Consider the following 25319-nt stretch of genomic DNA (forward strand, 5'->3'; position numbering starts at 1 on the left):
CTATGAGTCCAGGGGTAGAATTGCTTAAGTAAATTAAGTCACCCCACTCCCCCCTTAAAGTAAGTGATGATGCCCTGATACCTTAAAGAAGTGAGAACAAGTCTCTGTCAGCCAAACATTTTAGATTAAGTGCAAACTCTCCTTGGAGGAATTAGCCTGACATTGATAGGAAAAGTATGCTCAGTAATGCTCTGTGGGTTTTCTTATATTATTTTAAAGCTCCAGCAGAAACATGGTCTCTCCTTTTTATGTCTGACAGAAGAAACATCAACTGGGAAATCCTGGGAAAAAAACATCATTGCCCTTGATCCTGTTAGTGAGAAGCAATAGAAAACCATTTTTATTCTCTTTTTTGGCAAAAATTAAGCCTTTCAGGGTACCTACCACCAAAAGCAAGAGCCCATCCAAGAGGAATTATTATTAGTCACTTAGAAGTATCTGGATATAAACCACTATTCAAAATTTTTTAATATGATGTTCAAGCATTTTTCACACTTACTATTTGTCTATCCCTGCTTTGTCTTCATGAAGGAACCAAGATTAAAACCTTTTTATCTTCACTTCCTCTTAAACTTTTCATTTCTTCCTTTTCTTTTTAGTTTTTTAAACATTCCTCTGCAATCTCCTGGATAAACTCTTCTCTCTGTATGCACTGTCTCATTATAATTATCTCAAGGGCTCACCCTCTTTCTACAGTCCTTTTGGGGGAGATTACAGACCCCTTGGTGACTGGTAGTCATTAGGGAAATGACGGAAGACCAATACAAATCTGGAAAAGATAATCCTCTCTTTATCATTACTTAATTTGGTTTAAGTAGAAGAAGTAAGAACATTTCTGCAGCCTATCCTAGAAATTCCTGCCAGTGCATTGCTAGGCAAAAATGTGCACTGAAGGTGCTAAATGAATGATAGTGATTGTTGTTGTTCAGTCCTGTCTGACTCTCCATGACGCCATTTGGGGTTTTCTTGGCAAAGATACTGGAGTGGGTTGCCATTTCCTTCTCCAGCTTATTTTGCAAATGAGGAAACTAAGGTAAATAGGGGTAAGTGACTTGCCCAGGGTCACACATCTACTAAGTGTCTGAGGTCAAATTTGAACTTGGGAAGATGAGTCTTCCTGACTCCAGACCTGGCATCTATCCACTTCACCACCTAGCTGCCCTCCATTACAGTAATACATAACATTTTCGTACTTTAGCCACCTGTAATTTCACTGGTGTGGATACTTCTTTCCCCTGAGACAGAGGATGAACTCCTCTGTGTCTCCTAGAGTTGATGAAGCCCCAAACACTGAAGCCATTCTTGTGATGAGGCCATCTTCTAGTTCGACAATTTACAATATACTTTACGTAGATGCTGAGCTCATTGGATCCTTACCAGATTCTTGTGAGGTAGATAGCACAACTATTGCTAGTGTTATACAGATGTGGGATCTGAGGGACAGAAAGGGGAAGAGAGTTTTTTTCTCAGGGTCACAAAGCTATTAAGTGATCCGAAGCTGAAGTCAAACTCTCCCCTGTCCCAGCCAGTAAATTAAGCACCTGCCAGACAGTGTGTGTGTGTGTGTGTGAGAAAAACTAACTAGTTCCTGTCCAGAGAGTTTCTATTTTAATGGGGGAGGGATTTCTCTCTCTAGGTATATGCAAGGTACAGACATTAATATCAGAAGATCTTAGAGGGGAAGCCAGTCATGGTTGGGGGAGGGGACCAAGAAAAGGCCTCATTACACTCCCTCCCCCAAAGTACTTCATTTAAAGTATTAGCTCCAAAGTTGTTTTTTTAACGCGGAGTCCTATTGTACTTTTCCTCAGGCATTTTTTTGGCATTCAGAAGCTTGTGGCAATGGAAATCTGGAGTCCCAGGGTGCCCTTGGTCTCATGTACTTTTATGGACAAGGTATTCATCAAGATACTGATGCTGCCCTTCAGTGCCTGAGGCAAGCTGCTGACCGTGGGAATGTCTACGCTCAAGGCAATCTTGTGGAATATTACTATAAAATGAAGTTTTTTACAAAATGTGTCACATTCTCCAAAAGGTAAATAATTTGGATGAAAACATTTAAAAGACCATTTGTTAATGATCCCAGTCAAATCTGTGTTATTGTATCACTTGACAGCTCACACAGTACTTTCTTCAAAAGGACCAATGGAGACAGATAGTACAGTTATTATTATTCCCTTTCTACAGAACAGGCCAGCAAATTGTCCAAGGTCATGTAGCAAGTCCTTGGGTCTTCTTATCCCAGAGCTACCGTGTTTCCCTGATAATAAGACCTATCCCGAAAATAAGCCCTCCCCTTACTGTGTAAGATTCCTCTAAAATAAGCCCTCCCCCAAAAATAAGCCCTATTGAGATTGCTACTGTAGTGAAGGTGATCCCCTGCGCTACGAGCTGCATCCAATTGGAGCTGCAGCAGTGAGCGCGTCATCCTCTTCTTTATTGAATTCATTATTGAATAAAGGTACATTTTTTTGTTCACATTTACCTGTTTATTAAAATTGCTGTCAATGTTCATTAAAATAAGCCCTCCCCTGAAAATAAGCCCTCTGAGGTTTTTCTGTCCAAAAAAATTAATAAGACAGTGTCTTATTATCGGGGAAACACGGTAGTCTCTTGCCACTATGGCACCTGGTAGATGGCTTGTTGTGACTGTAGAATCCCAATACACTTTGGTGAGGTCTTCAGCAGGCCTGCATCCATTTCTGAACTGGGGACAATAGCTGGCCCACAAGAACAAACCATGTATAAAAGCTTTGCCACTACAATTTTCAACACCAAATATCAGGAATTCACTTTTTTCTAAGACCACAATATTCCATTTTTTTTTCCTGTAGAATTTAGCTCCAGATAGAGACCCAGATGCTGTGTGTTCTCTAAGTGGATCTCGGGCTAGGGTGGTGGGGGACGAAATAATATTACCTCTGTTCAACAAAGGATATGTTGGAAAGTCAGTTCAGTGTTGGGTCTTCATGCTCATATACAGAATGTCAAGATCTAATTTTCCCTTCTTCCAAATGCTAGAGCTGTAGGTCATTCAACATTTGCAGGCAGAGATCCACAAGATAGACATAAGGAGACCCTTAGAGAGATGCCTTTACCCCAGCGTGCTGTAGTCACCACTGTCAGCAGGAGTAGCAAGAGAAAATCAAACAGCCATTCATTTGGGGGTATTAGTCATTTTCTGTGGTGAAGGCAGTTAAAACCAGTGGCAGTCCTGATGCTTTTCAAGCCTGATGGATCCCCACCAGCTCATCTGCCGTAGAACCCTCATGTGACAGGATAGAAATGGGGCTCTGCATCAGGAAGGAAAGAAGTGAAGCTGTTTGTGGCAGTTTGGCTCAACTACCACTCATTCTAAAGCATTCTTAAGCTGCGGTCCATGAACTTGGGTGTGCCTGTGCATATGTGCATGTGGGTGTGTGTGTGAATTTATGTAAATAATTACAAAGGAAAATATATTGAAATATAGTAATAAATATATGGATTTATGTATATGCATACACATATACACACAAATATATATGTGTGGCATCCATGAACTTGTTATACACATGCACATATAAATTATTATATGAGTTTTATATAAATATATGTGTGTATACACACACATACAAGTTCATGGATCCTACATATGTGTGTATATGTTTGTATATATATTTATAGCTGTATTTCAATATAATTGTTTTCCTTCATACTCCTATGCATTTTATATATTTAAAAACATTATTCTGAGAAGGGGTCCTTGAGCTTCACTAGGCTGTCAAAGGGGTGGTCCATAACACACAAAGAAGTCAAGAACACCTCTTCTAAGGTAAGGGTGGTCACTGGTTATAAAAATAGTAGTTAAGGGTTTGTTTTTGTTGTTGTTGAGAAGTTTCAGTCATATCAGACTCTTCATGACCCTAGTTGGGGTTTTCTTGGCAAAGATATTGGGGTGGTTTGCTATTTCCTTCCACAGGTCGTTTGACAGAAGAGGAAACTGAGGCAAACAGGGTTAAGTGACTTGCCCAGGGTCTCACAGTAAGTGTCTGAGGCCAGATTTGAACTCAAGAAGATGAGTCTCCCTGACTTCAGGTCTGGTGCTCAGATTCACTGTGTTACCTAGCTGCTCCATTAAGGGAGTGTAGGGGGCCAAATTTCCATTATCCCTTTTAACCTTATCCCCTGGAACATTAAGTTGCCTGTAACCAGCTCATTCTACCTCTGCCACCCCTAATCTAGGTCTGCATTTTAAAGGAAAACCTTCAAGCTTTTTGTGGTCTTTTATGTCATAAAGATTCTATAAAGATATACCTACAGTAAAGAGATGAAAAGGTGCTTTGAAATTTATTTTTACAAATATTTATCAGGAAATGTTAGACCTGAGAAGTGCGAACCTTTGGAATTGAAAATGTTAATAGCCCCATTGTGAGGGGAAAAGAAAAATGTGTTTTTCCCTTTAAAAGTAGTTCTCGAACAAATCTGTCATGGAATGATGACGAAGAGCCGATTCAATAAGAATTTGAGCAGAAAAAGCTTGATTCTTTTGTAGATAAAGGGACGTTTGAATAGTTGTGTTCAGATAATGATTCAGATGACACCTTGGGTCAAGTTTGGGAACTACTTTTACTTCATTGGCCCCCAGGGTTGGAAAGACACAGTTATCAAAGTATCACTATTTCCCCATGAGCAAACAGTATCAAGCAGAAGTCAGTTTTGAACCTTTCAAATACAAAATCATTTACACTTAAAAGTCCTGGGGACCTTTAACCCTCTTAGAACAATTTTGTAGTACATAAGGACTGGGCTTGTGACAACTCCCGGATGAGGCAGGGCCTCCCCCCCCCATTGTAAGTTGGAGTTTTCTTTGCAGCCTCTCATCTTAATGCTTTGCTAGAGCTCCCATACCCAGGTTTACACAATAGCAAAGGCAGGACAGTTTGGAGGCCGGTTCTCCCGCCACTACACCACCCTATATCTAATTTTCTTTTCTAGTATTCATACGTTATAGAGCTTAAAGTCTGGTAACAGTAGATCAGATGTGTTTATTGTTCCCTCACGACAGCCTTGTGAGTTGCCTAGCACAAATAGTAGTATCTACATTTTACAGATGAGACAACTAATGCTTGAGGAGGTTAGATGACCTGCCTGTGCTTACCCAGTTAATGAATACCAGCACTGGAATGCAGGCTCCAACCACTCACTACAACATCTTTCCAGTGAGACATCTTCCCCAGGTATATAAAGTCAATCCTGTTTCTGATGAGAGGTAGATATATGAACAAATGAAGTTCCATGTGGAACTTGATTTGTGCAAAAGGGCTTGATCCACAGGATGCTTCTAATGTTTAGATGGGAAATGAACACTTTAGACTTCATTCTAATTTTGCCATTTCTGTAACAGGATTTCTGAATATGATGCCTGCCATGATGTTCCCACAATAGCCCAAATGACTGACTGTCTTCCTGAATATATAACCAAAGGCATAGCGATGGCTTCCTTCTACTATGCAAGATGTCTTCAACTTGGCTTGGGTATCATAAAGAATGAAGCGGAAGCCAGAAAGTATTATTCCAAGGCATGCATCACAACAAACTGGAAAACTCCCTCAAATATTTTTCTTTTTTTAGTTAAAACTTCAAAGTCTCGGATTTGGGTGTGGGCGGTTTTTTTTTTTAATTTAATTTATATTACTGTTAAGCTTCCAGCCATCTACAAGAAAATTGTTGAGTTGCGCAGTATTTGAAAATCAGTCATCATTAAAATTATAAAGCAGAATAGATGAGGTCATATAGCAATTATTTTCTCTCATCCCCCATTTTCTATATAATCAGAAGCCTTCAGGATGACTTTATTTTCTCCTTTCCTCTTCCTTGGCACTTTAAAGTCCAAATGGCTCCTTATTTACAAGCAAGGGAACAGGCCCAGAGATGTCCAGTGACTTGCCCAAGGTCACAAAAGAAGTTAGGAGGAGAAACTATATTCAAACTCAGGTCCTGTAACTCTTGAATTCATTGCTCTTTTCACTGTTGTCCATGCTTCAGGCCAAAGAGCCCGGTGTTTCCTTTTCCATTTATTTTAATATGTCACAATTTAAAAGACCATCTCCCTAAGTTTGACAGTTACTTTATCTTGGCCCTGGTGTGACTCCCCCTGTCTGACTCACAGATTTATTGAAGACTTACCCTTTGGAAGCTGAAATATTCCTTGTCAGTCTGGATTGGATTTTGAGTTTTCCCTGTTCCTTTGGGGAAATCAATATAGAAATAGGTCTCTATTAAGAAATTACAGGGTAGGTGGTGCAGTGAATTAGAGCACCGGCCCTGGAGTCAGGAGGACCTGAGTTCAAATCTGGCCTCAGACACTTAACACAAAAACTAGCTGTGTGACCTTGGGCAAATCACTTAATTGCAATTGCCCTCCAAAAAGCAAAAAAAAAGAAAAAGAAAGAAAGAAAGAAAGCAATTACAGGGCAACTAGGTGGCGAGTTCAAATTATGAGGCAGCTAGGACCTGAGTTCAAATATAACCTCAGACACTTGACACAATTACAATTTGTTTGACCTTGGGCAAGTCACTTAACCCTAATTACCTTGCTTTTCCCCCTCAAAAAAATTACTTTGAAATTTAATATAACTAGATAATATTTAAATGTAATATATTAGTTCAAGAATTTTCATCCAAATAATACACTTTTCCCTTTTCTGTTTTCTTGTAGGCATGTCATCTGTGTCCTGCACTAGCTGACGAACTTTACTCTTTGGTTATTTGTCAGAGAATTTAAGCAATAATACACAGTAGCAAAGATGAGCAACTCCTAATTATGTGTGTATTTTTTTGTAGTAGTAGTTTGTATTTCATTTTTCTGTATATCTAATTATAGGAATTTTACTCAGCTGGGCATGTTACTTATGACACCATCTGTGTTCTTCAATTCAAATACTCTGTCTTTCACAATACAAAAAACAAATTAATGTCATGAAGTCCTTGGGGGACCCCAAGAGATGTGCCACCTGGGACTAGATAGAAACCATTCCATATAGAAAAACACATTCTAGATAGAGAAGTAGCTTTCTATGCTCTTTGAAATTACTATTAACTGTTGAGTTGGTTTTTTTTTTACTATTATTGCTTGCAATCTTCTTCTGTATATTGTTATTCTAAGATCTTAATTAAAATGGATAAAAATTAAAATTCTGTTTTCTGGTGCATCTCCTACAGACAGCTGCCACTTTCATGAAGAGCTGGAGGTGACCAAATGAAGCAAGATTTTTTGCTTGGTATTTTAACCAAATGCACTCAATTAATATTTAAAAATATTTGACACTGGGTGGAATTAGTAACAAAAATGAGGGCAAATGTGGGATTAAAATGAGTCATGATAGAGTTCGTGGCACAGCCAAGGGATTACTGCTATAAAAGCCTAAGGTTTCCATAAAATCTGTGGAAAAAAAGGAGTGCACAAGGATACATATTTCTAAAAAGACATGTAATGTAAATGACATGACCCTGGAAATGACAAATATGCCATCTCTGGGAAGACTGTAACAAAACTACCATTATCCTAATGCCTTGAGGATTTTTTTTTTAAGCAATCGGGGTTAAGTAACTGGCTCAAGGTTACACGGCCAGGTATTTCTGGGTGGGTGCTAAGTGTCTGAGCCCGGATTCAATCTCCAGGTCATCCTGACACTGGAGCCGGTGCTCTTACTCGCTGTGCTACCTGGCCGCCCCAATGCCTTGAGGATTTTAATGAAGAATGACTTTCACCTTTTGGATAGACTAAAAGTATTGGCTGGTGTTTGACAGTAAATAAATGGCTTGTTTTATAGCTTAATCATTCAATACTTCAATATTAGTTTTTTTCTTAAAGGATGAAAAGAATTGTTAATATTGAGACTTATGGATGTTTTCAAGTGGTCATCCCACTACTTCTGGGCAAAAATCACATTTAAACTATTATTGAAATTGAGTCATCTTATTTAAAAATCTCATTTACTGTTCCACAGCTTCTTGATTAGATGCTCCAATATCTCAAAAATCAATGATTCAAAAAATTTTTCTTAGTTAAATGCATTTCATTTTCAAATAATATGCCTTAAAATATTTTGAAGGTCTAAATTTCACCAGGCTTTTCTTCCTTTCAAAGACCTGACAAACCCAGTTTCCTTACCCAACATAACAAAACACTCAGTATTAATAAGTCTTAGGTATGTCTCAAAAATCCACATATAGCTTAACTTTTCATTCCCACTAATCAAATCAGTGACATCAATATCTACATGCCCTCAGGGAATGAAGTCCTGAATTATAAATAATTCAGTGAGTCAAGGTTCTCATGATTCCTCAAAAACTGAGTAAAGGTTAAAATGAATACTTCTCCACCAAAACAGAATGACCAAATATTTTACAGTCTTGTTCCAGTTTAGTCAAGAGCTCAGTTCCTTCCACTAGCATGCTTGTCCTGTGGTTGGAGATACTGTCAGATTATAAAGGTAGGTCAAGAGATTTTCAAAGCTTCCACAAGAATATTTGCAGGTTGTTTTTTTTTAAATAATTCTATGTTCTTTATTTTTAAAATAAAATTTTATGTTTATTTTTAGTTTACATCATTCATTTCCACAAGATTTTGAGTTACAAATTTTCTCCCCGTCTTTCCCCTACCCAACACCCCAACACAGCAATCCCACTGTATACCCCCTCCCCCAATCTTCTCTCTCCTATATCCTCCCCCATACCTCTCTCCAACTTTCCAGTAGGGCAAGATGGATCTCTATACCCCAATGCCTGTATATCTTATATCCCAGTTGCATGTAAAAAAATTATACATATATATATATATATATGTATGTAAAAACATTTGATTTTAAAACTTTGAATTCCAGATTCTTTCCCTTCCTCCCTCATCACCCACCCTTACTGGGAAGATAAACAATTTAATATAGGATGTATACATGTAACTACACAAAACATTTCCATAGTGGATATATTGTGAAATTCTGACTGTATTTCCCTCCATCCTATCCCACCCCCCACTTGTTCTATTCTCTACTTTGACCATGTCCATTTTCAAAAGTGTGTGCTTCTAATTTCCCTCCCCCACAACCTGCCCTCCCCTCCATCATCCCCCTTCTCATCCCCTCCCCCCTACTCTCCTGTAGGGTGAGATACCCTATTTAGTGTATGTCATTCCCTCCCTAAGCCAAATTCAATGAAAGTAAGGTTGACCCATTCCCTTTTGCCTTCCTGTTCTTCCCCTCCATTGTAACAGTTTTCCCTTACCTCTTCTATATGAGATAATTTACTCCATTCTGTCTCTCCCCATCTCCTCTAATTATATTCCTCTCTCACCTCTCAATTTCACCTTTTAAGTATCATCCCTTCCTATTCAATTGGTCCTGTGCCCTCTCTCTATGTATACCTGCACACATATATACACACTCACCGATGTATTCATACACCCATATACCCTCCTATATAGACATATATATGTATGTATATATATATATACACACATTTATATTCCCTTCAACTATTCTCATACTGAGAAGTTTTATAAGTTCCGATTATTGTTTTTCCTTGTAAGAATGTAAATAGTTCAACTTTGATAAGTTCCTTATGATTTCTTTTCCTTGTTTACCTTCTCATGCTTCTCTTGCTTCTTGTATCTGAATGTCAAATTTTCTATTCAACCCTGTTTTTTTCATCAAGAATGCTTGAAAGTCCTCTATTTCATTGAATGACCATATTTTCCCCTGAAACATTATACTCAGTTTTGCTGGGTAGGTGATTCTTGGTTTTAAATCAGCTCCTTTGACCTCTGGAATATCATATTCCAAGCCCTTCAATCCCTCAGTGTAGAAGCTGCCAGATCCTGTGCTATCCTGATTGTGTTTCCACAATATTCAAATTGTTTCTTCTTGGCTGCTTGTAATATTTTCTCCTTGATCTGGGAACTCCAGAACCTGGCTATAATATTCCTAGGAGTTTGGGGATCTTTTTCAGGAGGTGATTGGTGGATTCTTTCAACCTCTATTTTTCCCTCTGGTTCTAAAACATCAGGGCAATTTTCCTTGATAATTTCTTAAAGGATGATTTCTGGGTTCTTTATTTTGACAATGGCTTTCAAGTAGTCCAATAATTTTTAAATTATCTCTCCTGGGTCTATTTTCCAGGTCAGTGGTTTTTCCAATGAGATATTTCACATTGCCTTCTATTTTTTCATTTGTTTTGATCTGTTTAATAGTATCTTGATTTCTTATAAAGTCACTAGCTTCCATTTGCTCCAATTTAATTCTGAAGGAATGATTCTCTTCAGGGAGCTTTTTTTTTTTTAAAGCAATCAGGGTTAAGTAACTTGCTCAAGGTTACAAGGCCAGTTATTTCTGGGTGTGGTGCTAAGTATCTGAGCCTGGATTTGATCCCCAGGTCATCCCAACAGTGGAGCCGGTGCTCTTACTTGCTGTGCTACCTGGCTGCCCCTCTTCAGGGAGCTTTTGAGATTCTTTTTCCATCAGGCTAATTTGGCTTTTTAAGGCATTCTTCTCCTCATTGGCTTTTTGAGCCTCTTTTGCCATTTGAGTTAGTCTATTTTTTAAGGTATTATTTTCTTCAATCAGGTTGTTGATTCTTTTTTCATGATATTCTTGCATCATTCTCATTTCTCTTTCCAATTTTTCCTCCACTTCTCTTATTTGGTTTTCTAAATACTTCTTAAGCTCCTCTGTGGCCTATAACCAGTTCATATTTTTCTTGGAAGCTTTTGGTACAGGAGTTCTGACTTCATTGTCTTCCTCCTATTCCATGCTTTGATCCCTTTTGTCCCCCAAAAAAGAATCCAAAGTTGGATTGCTGTGTTTGCTTTGCTTCCTCTGCTTGCTCATCTTGCCACTGAATCACTTGACTTTTGAGCTTTTTTCTACAGTAGAACTCTGCTTCCAGAGAGGAGAACTTTGTCCCAAATTGCTGGGGTTTTCTCAGCTGCTGGAGCTATTAGTTGGCTGCCCTCTCTGAAGCTTCCACACACTCTGGCTCATTGGTCACACCCCCCTGGACCTCCACCCTAGACAGCAATCCAGATCCAAGAAGGTTAAAGCAAGAGCAATTGCCCTTCAGAATGGTTGCTTGGTCCTCCTACAATCTTCAGGCCAGGAGCTCTGAAGCAGCCATGCGGTGGTGGCTGTCGCGCCTCAGCCACTTCTCCCTCTGGGGGCAGAGGCCAGACTGCACTCCCATATTCCCTGTTCCCAAAGTCTACACTGACCTCTCATTTTGTCTTTGGCATTTATGAGTTGATAATTCTGGAAACCACCACAGCTGCTAGTGATCCCCTCTCCCCGACCACAGCTGGTCAGGCTGCCCTGAGGCTAAAACTTTGGGCTCATGCAGGGCTGGGCTCTGCTCCCAGCATGCTCTGATGAACCCTTCCTGTCTGCCTGCCAGACTATCTTCAGCGCGACATTTGTTTCTCTCTTGTCACTTTGTAGGTTCTGTAGCCCTAAAGTTTGTTTAGAGTCATTTTTTTATAGGAGTTTGAGGTGGTTATGGGGGTAGTGCAGGGACTTTTCCTGCTTTTATGCAGCCATCTTACCTCCACCCTGCAAAGTTCCTATTTGCATTTCTTTATGGAAAGTTGAGCATTTATTTCAAAGAAACAGTAACTTTACTAATAGCTAATAATGTTATGAAACATAAAGACATAACATTTCTCCAGAGTGCAGCCTGATAATGTGGAAAATGGGACTGAATTAGAGATGAAAAAGATGCTGGATCAAGTATACAAAAAGTCTATGCTAGTGGTGATATAATTTTAAGGGTACTGATTTTCATGGGAGCTAAAAGAAGAAGAAAAATGAAAGGCACAAAAAACAACCTCCTTGGGGGTGGCTAGGTGGTGCAGTGAATAGAACACCAGCCCTGGAGTCCAGAGGACCTCAGTTAAAATCCAGCCTCATACATTTAACACTTGCTAGCCGTGTGACCTTGGGCAAGTCACTTAGCCCATAATTGCTCTGCCTTCCCAGTCCTCCAAAAAGCAAAAAACAAACAAAAAAGCCCTCAAAAAACAAAAACCACCTTTTTTCCAAAAAGAGGGGACTGAGAAAATATAAACTATTGAAAACATATTCTCAGTGATACTAAATTTTTATGAGAATAATCTACATAGACTGAGGTCATCCTTGATGAAGGCAAGAAAGAGGAATAAGCAGGATTTTCCCGCAACGTTCTCTTCATTTTATAGTCAACACAGTTGATTAAAGGATACAGAGAAAAGAAGAGCTCATTGTGCTGGGAAATTCTGCTCTAAAGACTTTTCAACAAACTGTCTTCCATGTGTCAAAATCATCCAAGATTGTTTGAAATATGGAACAATATAACTTATCTTAACAACCCTTTACTTATGAAATATCAAGTAAAGTGAATAACACAAAAGCATATCCTCAAAAAAATTGTTCATCATTGTAATAGAGAAAGAAGGTCTCAGGCCTCTCCCTGTTTGTGAATGACATTATACATCCCTCATCAATTCTAAAAAGGGGGTTCTAAAAAGCTTTCTTTTGTGTCCTGGACCTCTCTGGAAGCCTGCTGAAAGCCTATGGACCACTTCTCAGAATACTGTTTTTTAAATGCATAGAATTTAATACACAGTATTTAATTCTAGTTTTGAAAATTACAAATATATCACTATGTAATACACAGTATTACAAAGGAAACAAATTATATTGAAATACAGTAACCAAAACATTTTTTAAAAAGTTCACAGACCCCAGGTTGAGAACCCTTGGGGTAGAACATTTCAGAGTATCCTGAGATCTTTGTTCATTCAAAGAGGTTTGGCTTGACTATATCCTCATGAAAAACAGGTGGTTCATAGGATAATTTGCTGTTGGAGGTGCAACTCACAGAATTGGTTCATTAGTACATACATCTTGGACAGACAGTGGAAATGGATAATCAGCTAGGCCCAGAACTGAATAAGAGAGGGAAAAACCCAAGTTGGATTACTTTTGGAAAGCCACAAAATTATTTTAATGACAATGAATTTTCCTTGAGAGACCCATCTATTTAACACTAATATTGATCTGGTCATGTTATATGGCTATGAGTCTTAGAAGAATGAAGTATCATCTAAAGGGTCATGAAGAGGCACATAGAAGGTAAAAACACATTACATAGATAAGCAAAGAATTACCCAGAAAAAGAAAGGTAAAGGATTCCAGAGAATTCCAGAGAAAAATGACTGAAAGTCATATAGAGAAAGAGAGTAGCAAGAGACAGCCTTTGTGCTCCCTTGGTATCCACTTAATATGAGTAACTGGGTGGACCCCTGTGATGGACTTGTGAGAGGACAATGATAAGAGTTACACCTAATGAGTGGGCATGGACAAGCAGTGCCATGCATTGCTGGAAGGAATAATGACACAAATGAGATCATAGTTCCATTAGAAAACATTAGAGAATATAAGGTACTTTCTGATTTATACAACAAGCCTGTTAGGTGGATAAGGCAAGTGTTAATCCCAATTTACAGATGAGGAAAGTGAGATGCTAAAAAGGCATCAAGGCTAGGACTTGAATCCAGGCCTTCAGAGTTAAAAAGATATATAAAAATTTTGATAAAATCTAATTTGTAGGATTCAACTTAATAGCCATGGGTTAAATCATAGGATAGAAATTAAGCCTCAGATTGGACCAGTGATTCATTAGTATGACAAACTTCAAACTTCCATATGAGGAGGGTTCCCTCTGCCAACGCAAGTTGGTACCTTCTTTATAAGTTGTAGTATTAGAGAATCGCCTAGAGTCCCCAATAAAAGCATTTGTTCTGTGAAGTTTGGATTCAGTCAAAGGGCCACACTTGAGGACCTGGAGAGCCGCATGTGGCCTCAAGGCAACAGGTACCCCTCCCCAGACCCTTTAGAAGTTGAATGACTGGCCTGGATCACACAGTATGCATCAGAAGCAAGACTTGAACTCAGGTCATTGGAACGTATTTTGAAGTTGTACTTTGTCTCTGATCCAAGTCCTTGCAACTCTCTGAAGTATTCCCTACCTAGAATGACCCAATCCTTTCATATCCTACTCATTTTTAAGGTATAATTCACAGTCTACTTCCTCTAAGAAGGTTTCCCTGACCACGTCAACTAGAAGCCACTGGATTTCAATCACTCTGATGACTCTGGAGAGTGTGTCTGACGACAGTTTACACACAAGTCAAGACATCACCCTCATGAGGTCATTGGTCCTCTTCAAGAACAAAGGACGAACCCCAACTAGAAGGGATTGCTCCCTTCTGTTTCTACAGCATATCCCAAGCACTCATTTGGTACTTGCAATTTCCAACCTTGTACTGCTATATACAACTATATATTATCATTAGAGAACTAGACTAGTTCATTTTGGAGAGGCTTAATATGAGTTTCACCATAAGGAGATGAATTTCTGCAGAAACTTTTGGGGAGTGAGGGTCAACTATTTCTGAAGTACCATTTCCCACTAGACTGCAAACTCTTTGACAGCAGGGACTAAGTTGTTTTTTTTTTTTTTGTATTTTCTATGGCACCCACTTAAGAAATATTTGTTGATTGATTAACGTGTTGGGACTCACCTAATCATGGTCAAGCTCTCTGGGGTCCTTTTCATTACTTATTGCTTATAAATACTTCAAACCATGGGAAATCTTTGGTAAAAATAAAGACAATGAAAATATCACAATAGCTTTCACACGAAGAGTCACGCAACAATGCTCTCTGATACACAGGAAAGGGGAAAGGAATGTTTAGAATCCTTAGTGAGATGACCTAAATTGCATCCATTCCCTTTTACCACTTTGAAACAAAGCCATCTTCATAAATGTTTAAAATATTTCCTAGATTCTTGTCACTTACATGAACAATCAGTTCAATCAGTATTTTGAACTTTACGGTATTTATATAGCTGTTTATTTAAATAAAAACCAATAATTACACAGTGGCATATTTTCTGACTACAACATCAAATCTTTTCAAGTCTGTTTACTTCACATAAAACTAAGAGAAAAAAAACTTTAAAATAAAAACCAATATAGTTCTCAATCAGCCCTCTATGGAAAAGAGGAAAATAATTGTCATGTCTATTATTACACAGACATTTCTCTAGCGGTTTGTTTGTTTGGTTTTTTTGGTGGAGCCTCAAACTTGACCGGCTTTAAGTTGATCTAAATGAATTCTCAACTCAGGACACAACTCAATTAGCAGCAATTCCATCAGCACCTGAGACAGGAAAAAGAGAAAAGTAAGTTGCTGGAATTTTCCAAGAACTTGATGAAATTCCTTTTTCTCATCTAAACAGGGGAGCCACAGAGAACAGAAAATGATCAGAATTCAGCACAGAGATGAGTTATTTCATTGAAATGCTAATAATGATAAAATTATTGTAAAATATCTCATAACCAAAAATCTTTTAAATTATTTTTTTAATTAAAAATCTATTTTCTCTCCCTCTCGCTCCAGTGGGAAAACAGCAAAAACAAAATCCACATAACAAATATGTACAGACAAACATAATAAAATTCCCTCATTGGTCATGTTCAAAGAAATATGTCTCTTCTGCTCTCTGAATCTCTAATATAATCATAACTCTCAGGATGATTGGGAGAGAAGGGGTTGGAGACTGAGTACAATGGATCAAATATGAAAGTTTGATACTTATTTTAAAATGTCTCAAAACTGAATCACAATTTTTTTTAAAAGCAATTGGGGTTAAGTAACTTGCTCAAGGTTACACGGCCAGTTATTTCTGGGTGTGGTGCTAAGTATCAGAGCCCAGATTCAATCCCAGGTCATCCCAACTCTGGGGCTGGTGCTCTTACTCACTGTGAAAAATTTTTTTTAAACTTTATAAATGAATTGAATTCAATTTAATAAATGTTCACTTAATGCCCATTACATGCAATGCCTTTTGCTGGATGCTCACATGAGAATCTAAGAAAGATGGAAGGAACAGGTACAGTGTAATTAAAATGAGCAAATCTGAGGTATTAAAATTAGAACTATGGAATCTCTGACTTAATTATGCTTTAACTTACTCACATATAATAGATGCTTATTGGCTCTTGTCTCTTGCAGTGCATTGAATATTTTTATTATACCATGACGGGCATTTTGCTGTCCAACTAGGCTCTGGAGCATATCTGAAAAAGAAAAAGGTAAATTTATATTTTAAACCACTGTTAGTAACAAAGGACATAATTATTAATAAGAAGCAAACATCTTATAAGATATTAAAATCGTATGTGTTATGTATATAAACATGGAGAAATAGGGGTAACCTATGACTAGACCATCTGGAAATGTCTAAAAATTACAGTGAATTACATTGTAAAAGTTTTCAGTATTTGTTTCCCTAAGCTATATTTTAAAATGGGGTCATTAGCCTTTTGTGTGTGTGTGTGTGTGTGTGTGTGTGTGTGTGTGTGTGTGTGTGTGTGTGTGTGTGTGACAGACCCCTTTGGTAATCCTGTGAATTCTATGGACTTCATCTCTGAATAATGTTTTTAACTGCACAAAATAAAATACATAAAATTACAAAGGAAACCAATTATATATATTGAAATATATTTAACAAAATAATAAGTAAAAAACCAACTAAGTTCATCGATCCCAATTAAGAACTGCTGCTTTAGGGGTGGCCAGGTAGCAGTGAGTAAGAACACTGGCCCCAGAGTCGGGATGACCTGGGATCAAATCCAGGCTCAGAAACTTAGCACCCACCCAGAAACACCTGGCCATGTAACCTTGAGCAAGTTACTTAACCCCAATTGCTCTTAAAAAAAAAAAAAGAACTCTGCTTTAAAATCACTAGGAAAGTCATGAAAAAATTGTAAGATCAAAACTTATCCAAATTTAGTTTAATTTCCAAAATGCAATTTTGATTTTCATCACCTATGAATTAAGTTCCTAAATATAACACTGATGCCCAACTAATGGCCTCCTCCGAACCCTCATCACAGCACAAATGGAATGACACTAAACTCTAGTCATTTAATTTGATTAAGCTCACCAGGCTTTTAAGTGCCTGCTATATGCCAGACAGAGAGAGCAGATTCTACTAAGTTGGAAGGGCACTATTTACACATAGTCTTGGCAACAGACTGTGCGTCCACCTTCCAAAGCCTAATCTGGCTAACTGAGAGGTCCACCACCAGAAGGATGTGCAATGTTTGGTCACAACTAATCAGTCAGGTAACAAGCATTTATTAGGCACTTACTGTGCGTAAGGCACTGTGATAAGCACTAAGGATACCAAGAAAGGCAAACATGCAATCATTTCTCTCCAGACTCTCACATTCTAAGGGAAAAGACAACAGGTAAACAAGACACATGTAATGTAAATGGGAAACCATAAGCAGCAGGGGAGAGGAAGTTAGTGAGGAGGAGGGACAGTGTGAAAGACCTCCTGGAGAAGGGAGGGTTTGGGCAATCCTGAAGGATGTGAAGGAAGCTATGAGGCAGAGGTGAGGAGGAAGAGCATGGAAGGTTTGGGGGATAGTCAATGAGAAGGCACGGAGTCAAGAGATGGAGGGCTGAGTTCGAGGGAAAGGCAAAGACGTTGCTGGATCATAAAGTCCATGAAGGAAAGTAACTTGTAAGAAGATTGGAAAGGCAGAAAAGGAGCAGATTGTGAAAGGCTTTAAATACCAAGTAGCATTTTATACTGGATTCGGGTACCTGCGGAGAAGGGTGGAATGAAGTGCGGCAAGACCCGAGGCAGGGAGACCAAGGAGAAGCCACTGTAGCTCTCCAGGCATGAGGTGTAAGGACCTGGACTCGGGTGGTGGCTATATGAGTTCAGAGGAGCATATGAGAGATGCTGTGAAGGCAGACATGAATGGTACACAGTGAAAGACTGGATATGTGAGTGGGAGTGAGGAATCAAGGATGACACCCTAGGAGGCTAGTGGAGCCTGGACAGCAAGAGGGGAGCTCAGAAGAAGGGAGGGTTTGGGGAGAAAAGTGATAAGCTCTGCTTTGGATATTTTGCGTTGGAGACACACAGCAACTCACAAAAAATACTGTTGATTAAGATTAAAGGGGGGGGGGGGCTAGGTGGCACAGTAGATAGAGCACTTGCCCTGGAGTCAGGAGGACCTGAGTTCAAATCTGGCCTCAGACACTAGCTGTGTGGCCCTGGGCAAGTCACTTAACCCAGTTTGCCTCAATTTCCTCATCTGTGAAATGAGCTGGAAGAGGAAATGGCAAACTACTCCAGTATCTTTGCCAAGAAAACCTAACATGGGGTCACAAAGAAATGAACATGACTGAAAACAATGAAACGACAACATACATATGTATACATATTTTTAAGGAAAATAATTCAATATATCAGCCAAGTCTGAAAACATCTGCCTTGTTCTGCATCTCTACTCTACCACTTATTTTTTTATTGGGGGGGGAAGGCAAAGTAATTGGGGTTAAATGACTCATCCAAGGTCACATAGTTAGTGCCAAGTGCTTGAGACTGGTTTTGAACTCAAGTCCTCCTGATTTCAGGGCAGGTGCTCTATTCACTGCACCACCTAGCTGCCCCCTCTACCACCTATTTTCTTTTTTTTTTTTTTTTAAAGCAATCGGGGTTAAGTAACTTGCTCAAGGTTACACGGCCAGTTATTTCTGGGTGTGGTGCTGAGTATCTGAGCCCGGATTTGATCCAGGTCATCCCGACACTGGAGCCGATGCTCTTACTCGCTGAGCCACCTGGCCACCCCTAAGCAATTGGGGTTAAGTAACTTGCTCAAGGTTACATGGCCAGGTGTTTCTGGGTGGGTGCTAAGTGTGTGAGGCCGGGATTCGATCTCCAGGTCTTCTCAACACTGGGGCCAGTGCTCTTACTCGCTGTGCTACCTGGCCGCCCCTACCACCTATTTTCTAAGAAGACAGTGGCTTATTTCATCATTAATCTTCTAAAGTTATGATTGGCAATGGTATTGATTAAAATTTTTTAGTTAATTCCATTTTGCAAATGAGGAAACTGAGGCCCAAGGAAGTTATGTAAGTTGCCCAAAATCCCACTGATAGTGTCAGAGGCTGGATTTGACTTAAGAGGCAATTCTTTTTTATTTTTTTTGGCTTTTTGGAGGGCAATTGGGGTTAATTGACTTGCCCAAGGTCACACAGCTAGTTTTTGTGTTGTATCTGAGGCCAAATTTGAACTCAGGTCCTCCTGACTCCAGGGCTGGTGCTCTATTCATTGTGCCACCTAGCCACTCCATTCAGAGGCAGTTCTTAAAGACTGATAACCTATTTCCCCTAAGCTTTTTTTTTTTTTAACTAGAATGAACACTTCCAGTTCCTTCTTTGGAAAGATTTCTTTGCCTGCACCCTCTTAGTCACCTTCCTCTGGATGCTTTCTAAAGGGTGATGTCATAGAGGCCAAAATTTAATACGAATTTTTTCCTATTTAGTTCTTTATTATTCTTTTCTGAATGTGTGTGTATATACACAAACACATGCACACCCATATATATGCATATACATGCACAATACATATATAAGCACACACACACATCCGTGACTCACCTGGAATGTTTTCAAGTAGTTTTTGCTGTGCTCTCTGCTTAGTTTCCTGACTCTGCTCCTCACTCCTGGGTGGCGTTGGTGGGGCTAGCTTTCCATTAGGCCAAAATGCATCCCGAAAAACATTGATATAATAAACCAGCATCGGCTCACTGAAGATCCAACTCACTGTGTCTCGTATTTGTCTTGTAAGAGAAAAGGAGAATATCATCAATCAGTTACTCAGATTTTTATGAAACTTTATAAAACATCTTTACTTTCATCTCCTTTCAGAAAGGTTTTGTCCAACAAAACACAGCTCTCCTGAGCTAAACCACGACAGTGAAAGATGAACTTGGTTCTAGAATCAACTTGTTACTTATTTGTTCTTTTTTTGGTCCAGACTTGTGATTTCATTGGCATGGGGAATTCTTGGTAAGCAAACTCCCTCTAGGGTGGCTAGGTGGCACAGTGAATAGAACACTGGCCGTGGTGTCAGGAGGACCTGAGTTCAAATCCGGGCTCAGACACTCAACACAAAAACTAGCTATGTGACCTTGGGCAAGTCACTTAACCCCAATTGCCCTCCAAAAAGCAAAAAAAAAGAAAAGAAACTCCCTCTATCAATGCGTATCCATGAAGGTTGAGCATTTGGATCACCTGAGGGCACCAAGAAGTTAACGAGTTGTTCAAAGTGATGAAGCATGCCAGAAACAGGACTTGAACCCAAATCCCTGACTCTAAGGTCAACCCCCTTCCCACTATTATGACTCTGAGGATTACAGGGTTCTATCTTCTCCAGAGATCTGCGAATTACATAGTATAATTATCATTATCTCCATTCTACAGATAAGAAAATGAAATCAGAGTATTGAAATGCCTTGCTCAAATTCACACCCAAGCCTGGATCTGACAGGACTCTTTCTATTCCACCTGCTACCTCCCAGAAAAAGGAGTAAAAATGAGACTACAAATTGAAGAGTTGAGAAAATATGCCAGTGTTCAATGATGCATGATGATAATAAGGGTAGAACAGATTAAGTAATATTCAGAGTTAAACCACCATTAGGTCCAATAATTTCAGAACTAGAATACAATTGGACTGGAATAACTTCAAACTCTTCCCCATCTTGTCTCATAGCCACTAACAAGAAAGAATATTGATGAATTAACAAGCAGTTATTAAGGGCTCTCTATGTGCCAAACACCATGTTAGGTGCTAGAAATACAAAGACAAAAATACAGTTTTTGATATCAAGAAGCTTACATTTTATCAGGGGAATCAACAAATAACGCTATTTTTTTCTTTACTGGTCTTGTGATTTCCGTGGAACAGAGAATTCCCTCTACCAATTCAGCTCAGCACCTGCTTGACAACTTCAAAATCTCAGAGAGTTGTTAAGGGCACAGTGAAGTTAAATGACCTACCCAGGGTTACACAGCATGTATCAGAAGAGAGGCTTGAAACCTGGTTCCTAACTCCAAGGCCAGCTTGCTGTTTCCTTATGCCATGTTACCCATCATAAATAAAATACCAGAGTTGCCATGGAGACGGAGATGCTTTCTGAAAATCCACCAGTCACAGACATGAGACTGGGGCATGGAGAATCTTGGGAGGGAGAGAAGCTGGGGGTCAACAGGTAGAGAGTTTAAGCTACATGTCCCATCTTGGCACCATGGGGAGTTCTCCTACAGCTGAACACATATGTGGTCACTAATTTGTGCTCCTCCAGCTCTCCCTACAAAGCCACTGAGAGGAAACAATGAAGCTGATGCTGGCCCTGAAAGGGACTGTGACCACTGTGCCAACTGGACCAGGCTTAGCGCAGTACCTGTTCCTTAAAGACAATTTCCCTTTTCCAGGACTGAGTCACAGAAAGAATCAAATGCCTCCACCCATCTCTGGGAGAGAAAGAGCAAATACAGTCAATTTTCTGCTGCCATCAGCAACGTCTGTGCTGCCTGTATAAGTCGATAGACTTCTCCCCTCCCTACTGACGAGCTGCTCTTTCCTTCAGCACCATTTATTGCTATTATTATAAAGAAGTTAGTGGCTACTAACAGTTGTTGTGTGGTCATGGAGATGGCAAATGGGAGGGAAGTGTAGCTGGAGAAGAGAGGAGGACATAACATGAGACATGGGATGGGAGCTGTTGGAATAATGATTTCTTCCCCAGAAGAAATCAGTTACTTGCTATAGAATTCTTTATCCAGGTGAAGACAATAATCAGTTGAAAAAGGAGGGAGGGAGAGAGGTGCATCCTGTCTGCAATGCCTGGGTATATGGTGTTACCACCCGAAAATATGGTGTTGGCATACAAATCCTTATGGATGTCAACATCACACTTCATGATTGAGTTGAAGGTAGTTTCGTGGATTCCACAGGATTCCATACCTAAGAAAGATGGTTGGAAGAGAGCTTCTGGGCATCAGAACCTCTTGTTGCCAATGGTGATAACCTGACCCTCAGGGAGCTCATAGTTCTTTTCCAGACAGGAGGCTGGGTGCCGCGGTGGCCATCTCCTGCTCAAAGTCTAGGGCAACATAACACAGCTTCTCCTTGATGTCACGCATGATTTCCCTCTCGGCTGTGGTGGTGAAACTGTACCCTCCCTCGGTCAGGATCTTCATGAGGTAGTCCATCAGATCACAGCCAGCCAGATCCAGATGGAGGATGGCGTGGGGAAGGGCATAACCTTCATAGATGGGCACAGTGTGGGTCACACCATTACCGGAGTCCATCACAATACCAGTGGTACGACCAGAGGCATACAGGGACAGCACAGCCTGGAGAGCAACGTACATGGCTGGGGTATTAAAGGTCTCAAACATAATCTGAGTCATCTTTTCTCTGTTGGCTTTGGGGCTCGGGGGGGCTTCTGTGAGCAGCACAGGGTGCTCTTCAGGGGCCACACGGAGCTTGTTGTAGAAAGTATGATGCCAGATCTTCTCCATGTCATCCCAGTTGGTGACAATACCATGTTCAATGGGGTATTTCAGGGTCAGAACACCTCTCTTGCTCTGGGCCTCATCCCCCACATAGCTGTCTTTCTGGCCCATACCCACCATTACACCCTGATGTCTGGGGCACCCAACAATGGAAGGGAAGACAGCCTGAGGGGCATCATCTCCTGCAAAGCCAGTTTTGCACATTCCAGAGCCATTGTCAACTACAAGAGCAGCAATATCATCATCCATGGCGAACTTTGAAGTGGCAAGTTTAAACCCTTAAGGGAAGAGAGGAGGTGGTGCTGCACTTGGAGGCAGGGGGCTGGGTGGAAGAGCTCACAGGGACTGAAAGCAATTCTGATGCAGGGTTACAAACAGTAAATACAAGGTAATTTTGTGGGAAAGACCAAAAGTGGGGAGGGCAACAGAGGAAGAGAGGTGAGGAGGGGGGAGGCAGGCACAGACAAGCAAGGGTCTGGTGTAGGAAGCGGCATCTGAGATGAACTTGGAAGGAGAATCAGGGATTCTCTGATGTGGAAATGAGGAGAGAGAGCATTCCGGGCATGGGGCAATGCAAAGGCAGAGAGAAGGGAGATAAAGAGCTTTGTGTGAGAATATTTCTAAAAACCAGTTTGGTTGTAGCATGAAGCCTGAAAAAGGAGGCTGGACCTAGGTGGGGAAGGAATTCCCAGGCTAAATAGAGAGTCACTGGTACTCATTGAGAAGGAGAATAACCAGGTCAGATATGTGCTTTAGGGATATCAGTTTGGCAGATGTGTGGAAAGATTATTGTAGGAGAGAGAGTTCTGAGGCAGGGAGACCAATAAAGAAGCCACTGCAAAGATCTGGGTGGGACATCCAGAGAAAGAATTATGGAATCTGAATGCAGATCGAAGCATACTATGTGTTCTGTCTCTTTTTTGTTTTCTTTTGTTTCTTCTTTTTCATGATTCATTCCTTTGGTTATAATTCTTCTCTGCAAAAGAACTAAGGTGAAAATATGTATAATGTGAATGTATATGTAGAGCCTATATCAGATTTTATGCCATCTTGGGGAGGGGGCAGGGAAGGAAGGAGGAGAAAATTTGGAACTCAAAAACTAGTGGAACTGAATGTTGTAAACTGAAATTAAATAAGTAAACTAAAAAAAAAAAAAAGATCCGGGTGGGAGGTGCTGAGGACCTGAACTAGGATGTGGCTGTGGGAGTGGAAAGAACAACACAGGGAGAGATGTTGAGGAGGGAGAATTGACAAGACCTGACAATGTACTAGACTTTGAAGAAGCGTAATAGTTCAGGGTAACTGCTTTTTAGTTTTCATTGTCTTACCCTTCCCCTGTGATCCAGTAAAATGAACCCATGATTTGGAGTCAGGGGAGTTGGATATTATTAGCTCTGCCATTTAACATCACAGTATCAGAGATTTAGATTGAGAAGGGACCTCTGGGGTTTCTTAAATCATTTAGTGCCATCGACCCCCTTAGGCATTCTAGTGAAATCAGTGGACCCCTTCTCAGAAAGGTGTTTTTAAATGCATAAAATAAAGTATGTAGGATTACAAAGGAAACCATTGCAATATAGTTATCAGTATTAAAAAACAAACAAACAAAAAAGTTCATGGACCTGAAATTAAGGACCCTTGCTCTAGTATAACCCACCTCCTTTCATATTTGAAGAAACTGAGGCTCAGAAGTGAAGGGACTTGTACAAGGTCACATAAAACACAGTGGTGTGTTTTGAGCCCGTGTCTGATTCCTCCCGAGCTAGCCCTCTCTTGACTGTACTAAGCTGCCTATCTAACCTATATAACTACCTATAGTCCCTTCATTTCTCTGGTTCCTTTACACCTTCTGTAAAATGAGAAGGTTAGGGGTGGCTAGGTGGTGCAGTGAATAAGTACCGGCCCTGGATTCAGGAGGACCTGAGTTCAAATACAGCCTCAGATACTTAACACTTACTAGCCATGTGACCTTGGGCAAGTCACTTAACACCAATTGTCCTGCCCTCCCCACTCCGAAAAGAAAAAAAAAAAAGAAGAAGAAGAAGAATGAGAGTGTTAGACTTGATGACACTAAGATCCCTTCCAGCTCTAAATCTAAAATCCTTTGCCTTGGTTTACTGTCTGATGGTATTAATAAAAAGTGGAAAGCCAAGCAGGGATCATCAATACAGGTGGCAGACAGGTGCTATCGATACCACACTAGACTTCGGTACATGAGACCCAAGTTCTAATCCTGCCTCTGACATTTACTAGCTGTGTAACTTTGGGCAAGTCAGACTCAGTTTCTTCAGTCCCAAATCTTATTTTTCACCTTCCCTGTGACCTCTAAACCCTAAGTTCTCTACCAGACTCTTACCCCTACCATGGCTAAAAACGCTCTTCCCTTCCTGTTCTTGACCCCTTAATAAACTCTACGCTGTTCTCTTCTCTCAAGTCCTTTGCCTCTTTATCCTGTGGCCCATGGAGCCCTGCCCCTGCCTCAGTTTTGGATCACTCCCACTTTCCCTACAATTTGTTCAGCCATTTGTCATGGACAAGGTCCCATTTTCCCCCAGCTTTGTTGTTGTTTATCCTTCAAAACTGGGGGCAGGGGAAATCACAAACTGTGTTGACTGGACCCATTACAAATTGATGTTCCATAGTCTCAACTGGCCCCTGACTGCAGCAAGGCAGTCCTTTTCTCTCTCCCCAATCAATTCACTTTCCCTCTCATCACGGTGGTTTTTCCAAACCTTTTCATACCTCCTCAAATCTCCCGTAGCTCCCTGGCTTTGACCTTGAAATGGTGTTACTAGTCACTCATTTGATCCCTGGATAGGGTGTCATGCTTAGACAATGCATGCCCACCTCTGCAGAGCT

The 25319-nt window shown here is 40.2% G+C and overlaps 2 protein-coding genes and 1 pseudogene across 9 annotated transcripts in view; 1 reads left to right on the plus strand and 2 right to left on the minus strand.

Moving 5' to 3' along the window:
• LRP2BP (LRP2 binding protein) overlaps positions 1 to 7509 on the plus strand; it is a 39068-nt gene extending 31559 nt beyond the window's left edge. For 3 of the 8 annotated variants that reach the window (XM_069095885.1, XM_069095902.1, XM_069095894.1), the window contains exons 7-8: positions 1812 to 2035; positions 5384 to 6393. In XM_069095885.1, coding sequence (XP_068951986.1) covers positions 1812 to 2035; positions 5384 to 5726 — 567 coding nt within the window. In that variant the 3' untranslated portion in view covers positions 5727 to 6393. Of the gene's footprint in view, positions 1 to 1811; positions 2036 to 5383; positions 6396 to 6697 lie in introns of those variants that run through there. The other 5 variants (XM_069095876.1, XM_069095865.1, XM_069095911.1 and 2 more) reach the window with 4 other exon arrangements.
• Positions 7510 to 14890: 7381 nt separating this feature from the next.
• The window catches only part of SNX25 (sorting nexin 25), a 256900-nt gene continuing 246471 nt past the window's right edge, over positions 14891 to 25319 (minus strand). The window contains exons 17-19 of the mRNA XM_069095984.1: positions 19536 to 19717; positions 16050 to 16150; positions 14891 to 15230 (exon numbers count right to left, since the gene is read on the minus strand). Of these exons, the coding sequence (XP_068952085.1) occupies positions 15150 to 15230; positions 16050 to 16150; positions 19536 to 19717 (364 nt within the window). The 3' untranslated portion in view covers positions 14891 to 15149. The remainder of the gene's footprint in view (positions 15231 to 16049; positions 16151 to 19535; positions 19718 to 25319) is intronic.
• Positions 21654 to 24784, minus strand: LOC138167213 (actin, cytoplasmic 1-like; annotated as a pseudogene).

The sequence above is a fragment of the Petaurus breviceps genome, unplaced genomic scaffold (genome assembly GCF_028583685.1).
Source record: "Petaurus breviceps papuanus isolate PSGF00001 unplaced genomic scaffold, PetGlider_PUasm1.0 126, whole genome shotgun sequence".
Lineage (NCBI taxonomy): Eukaryota > Metazoa > Chordata > Mammalia > Diprotodontia > Petauridae > Petaurus > Petaurus breviceps.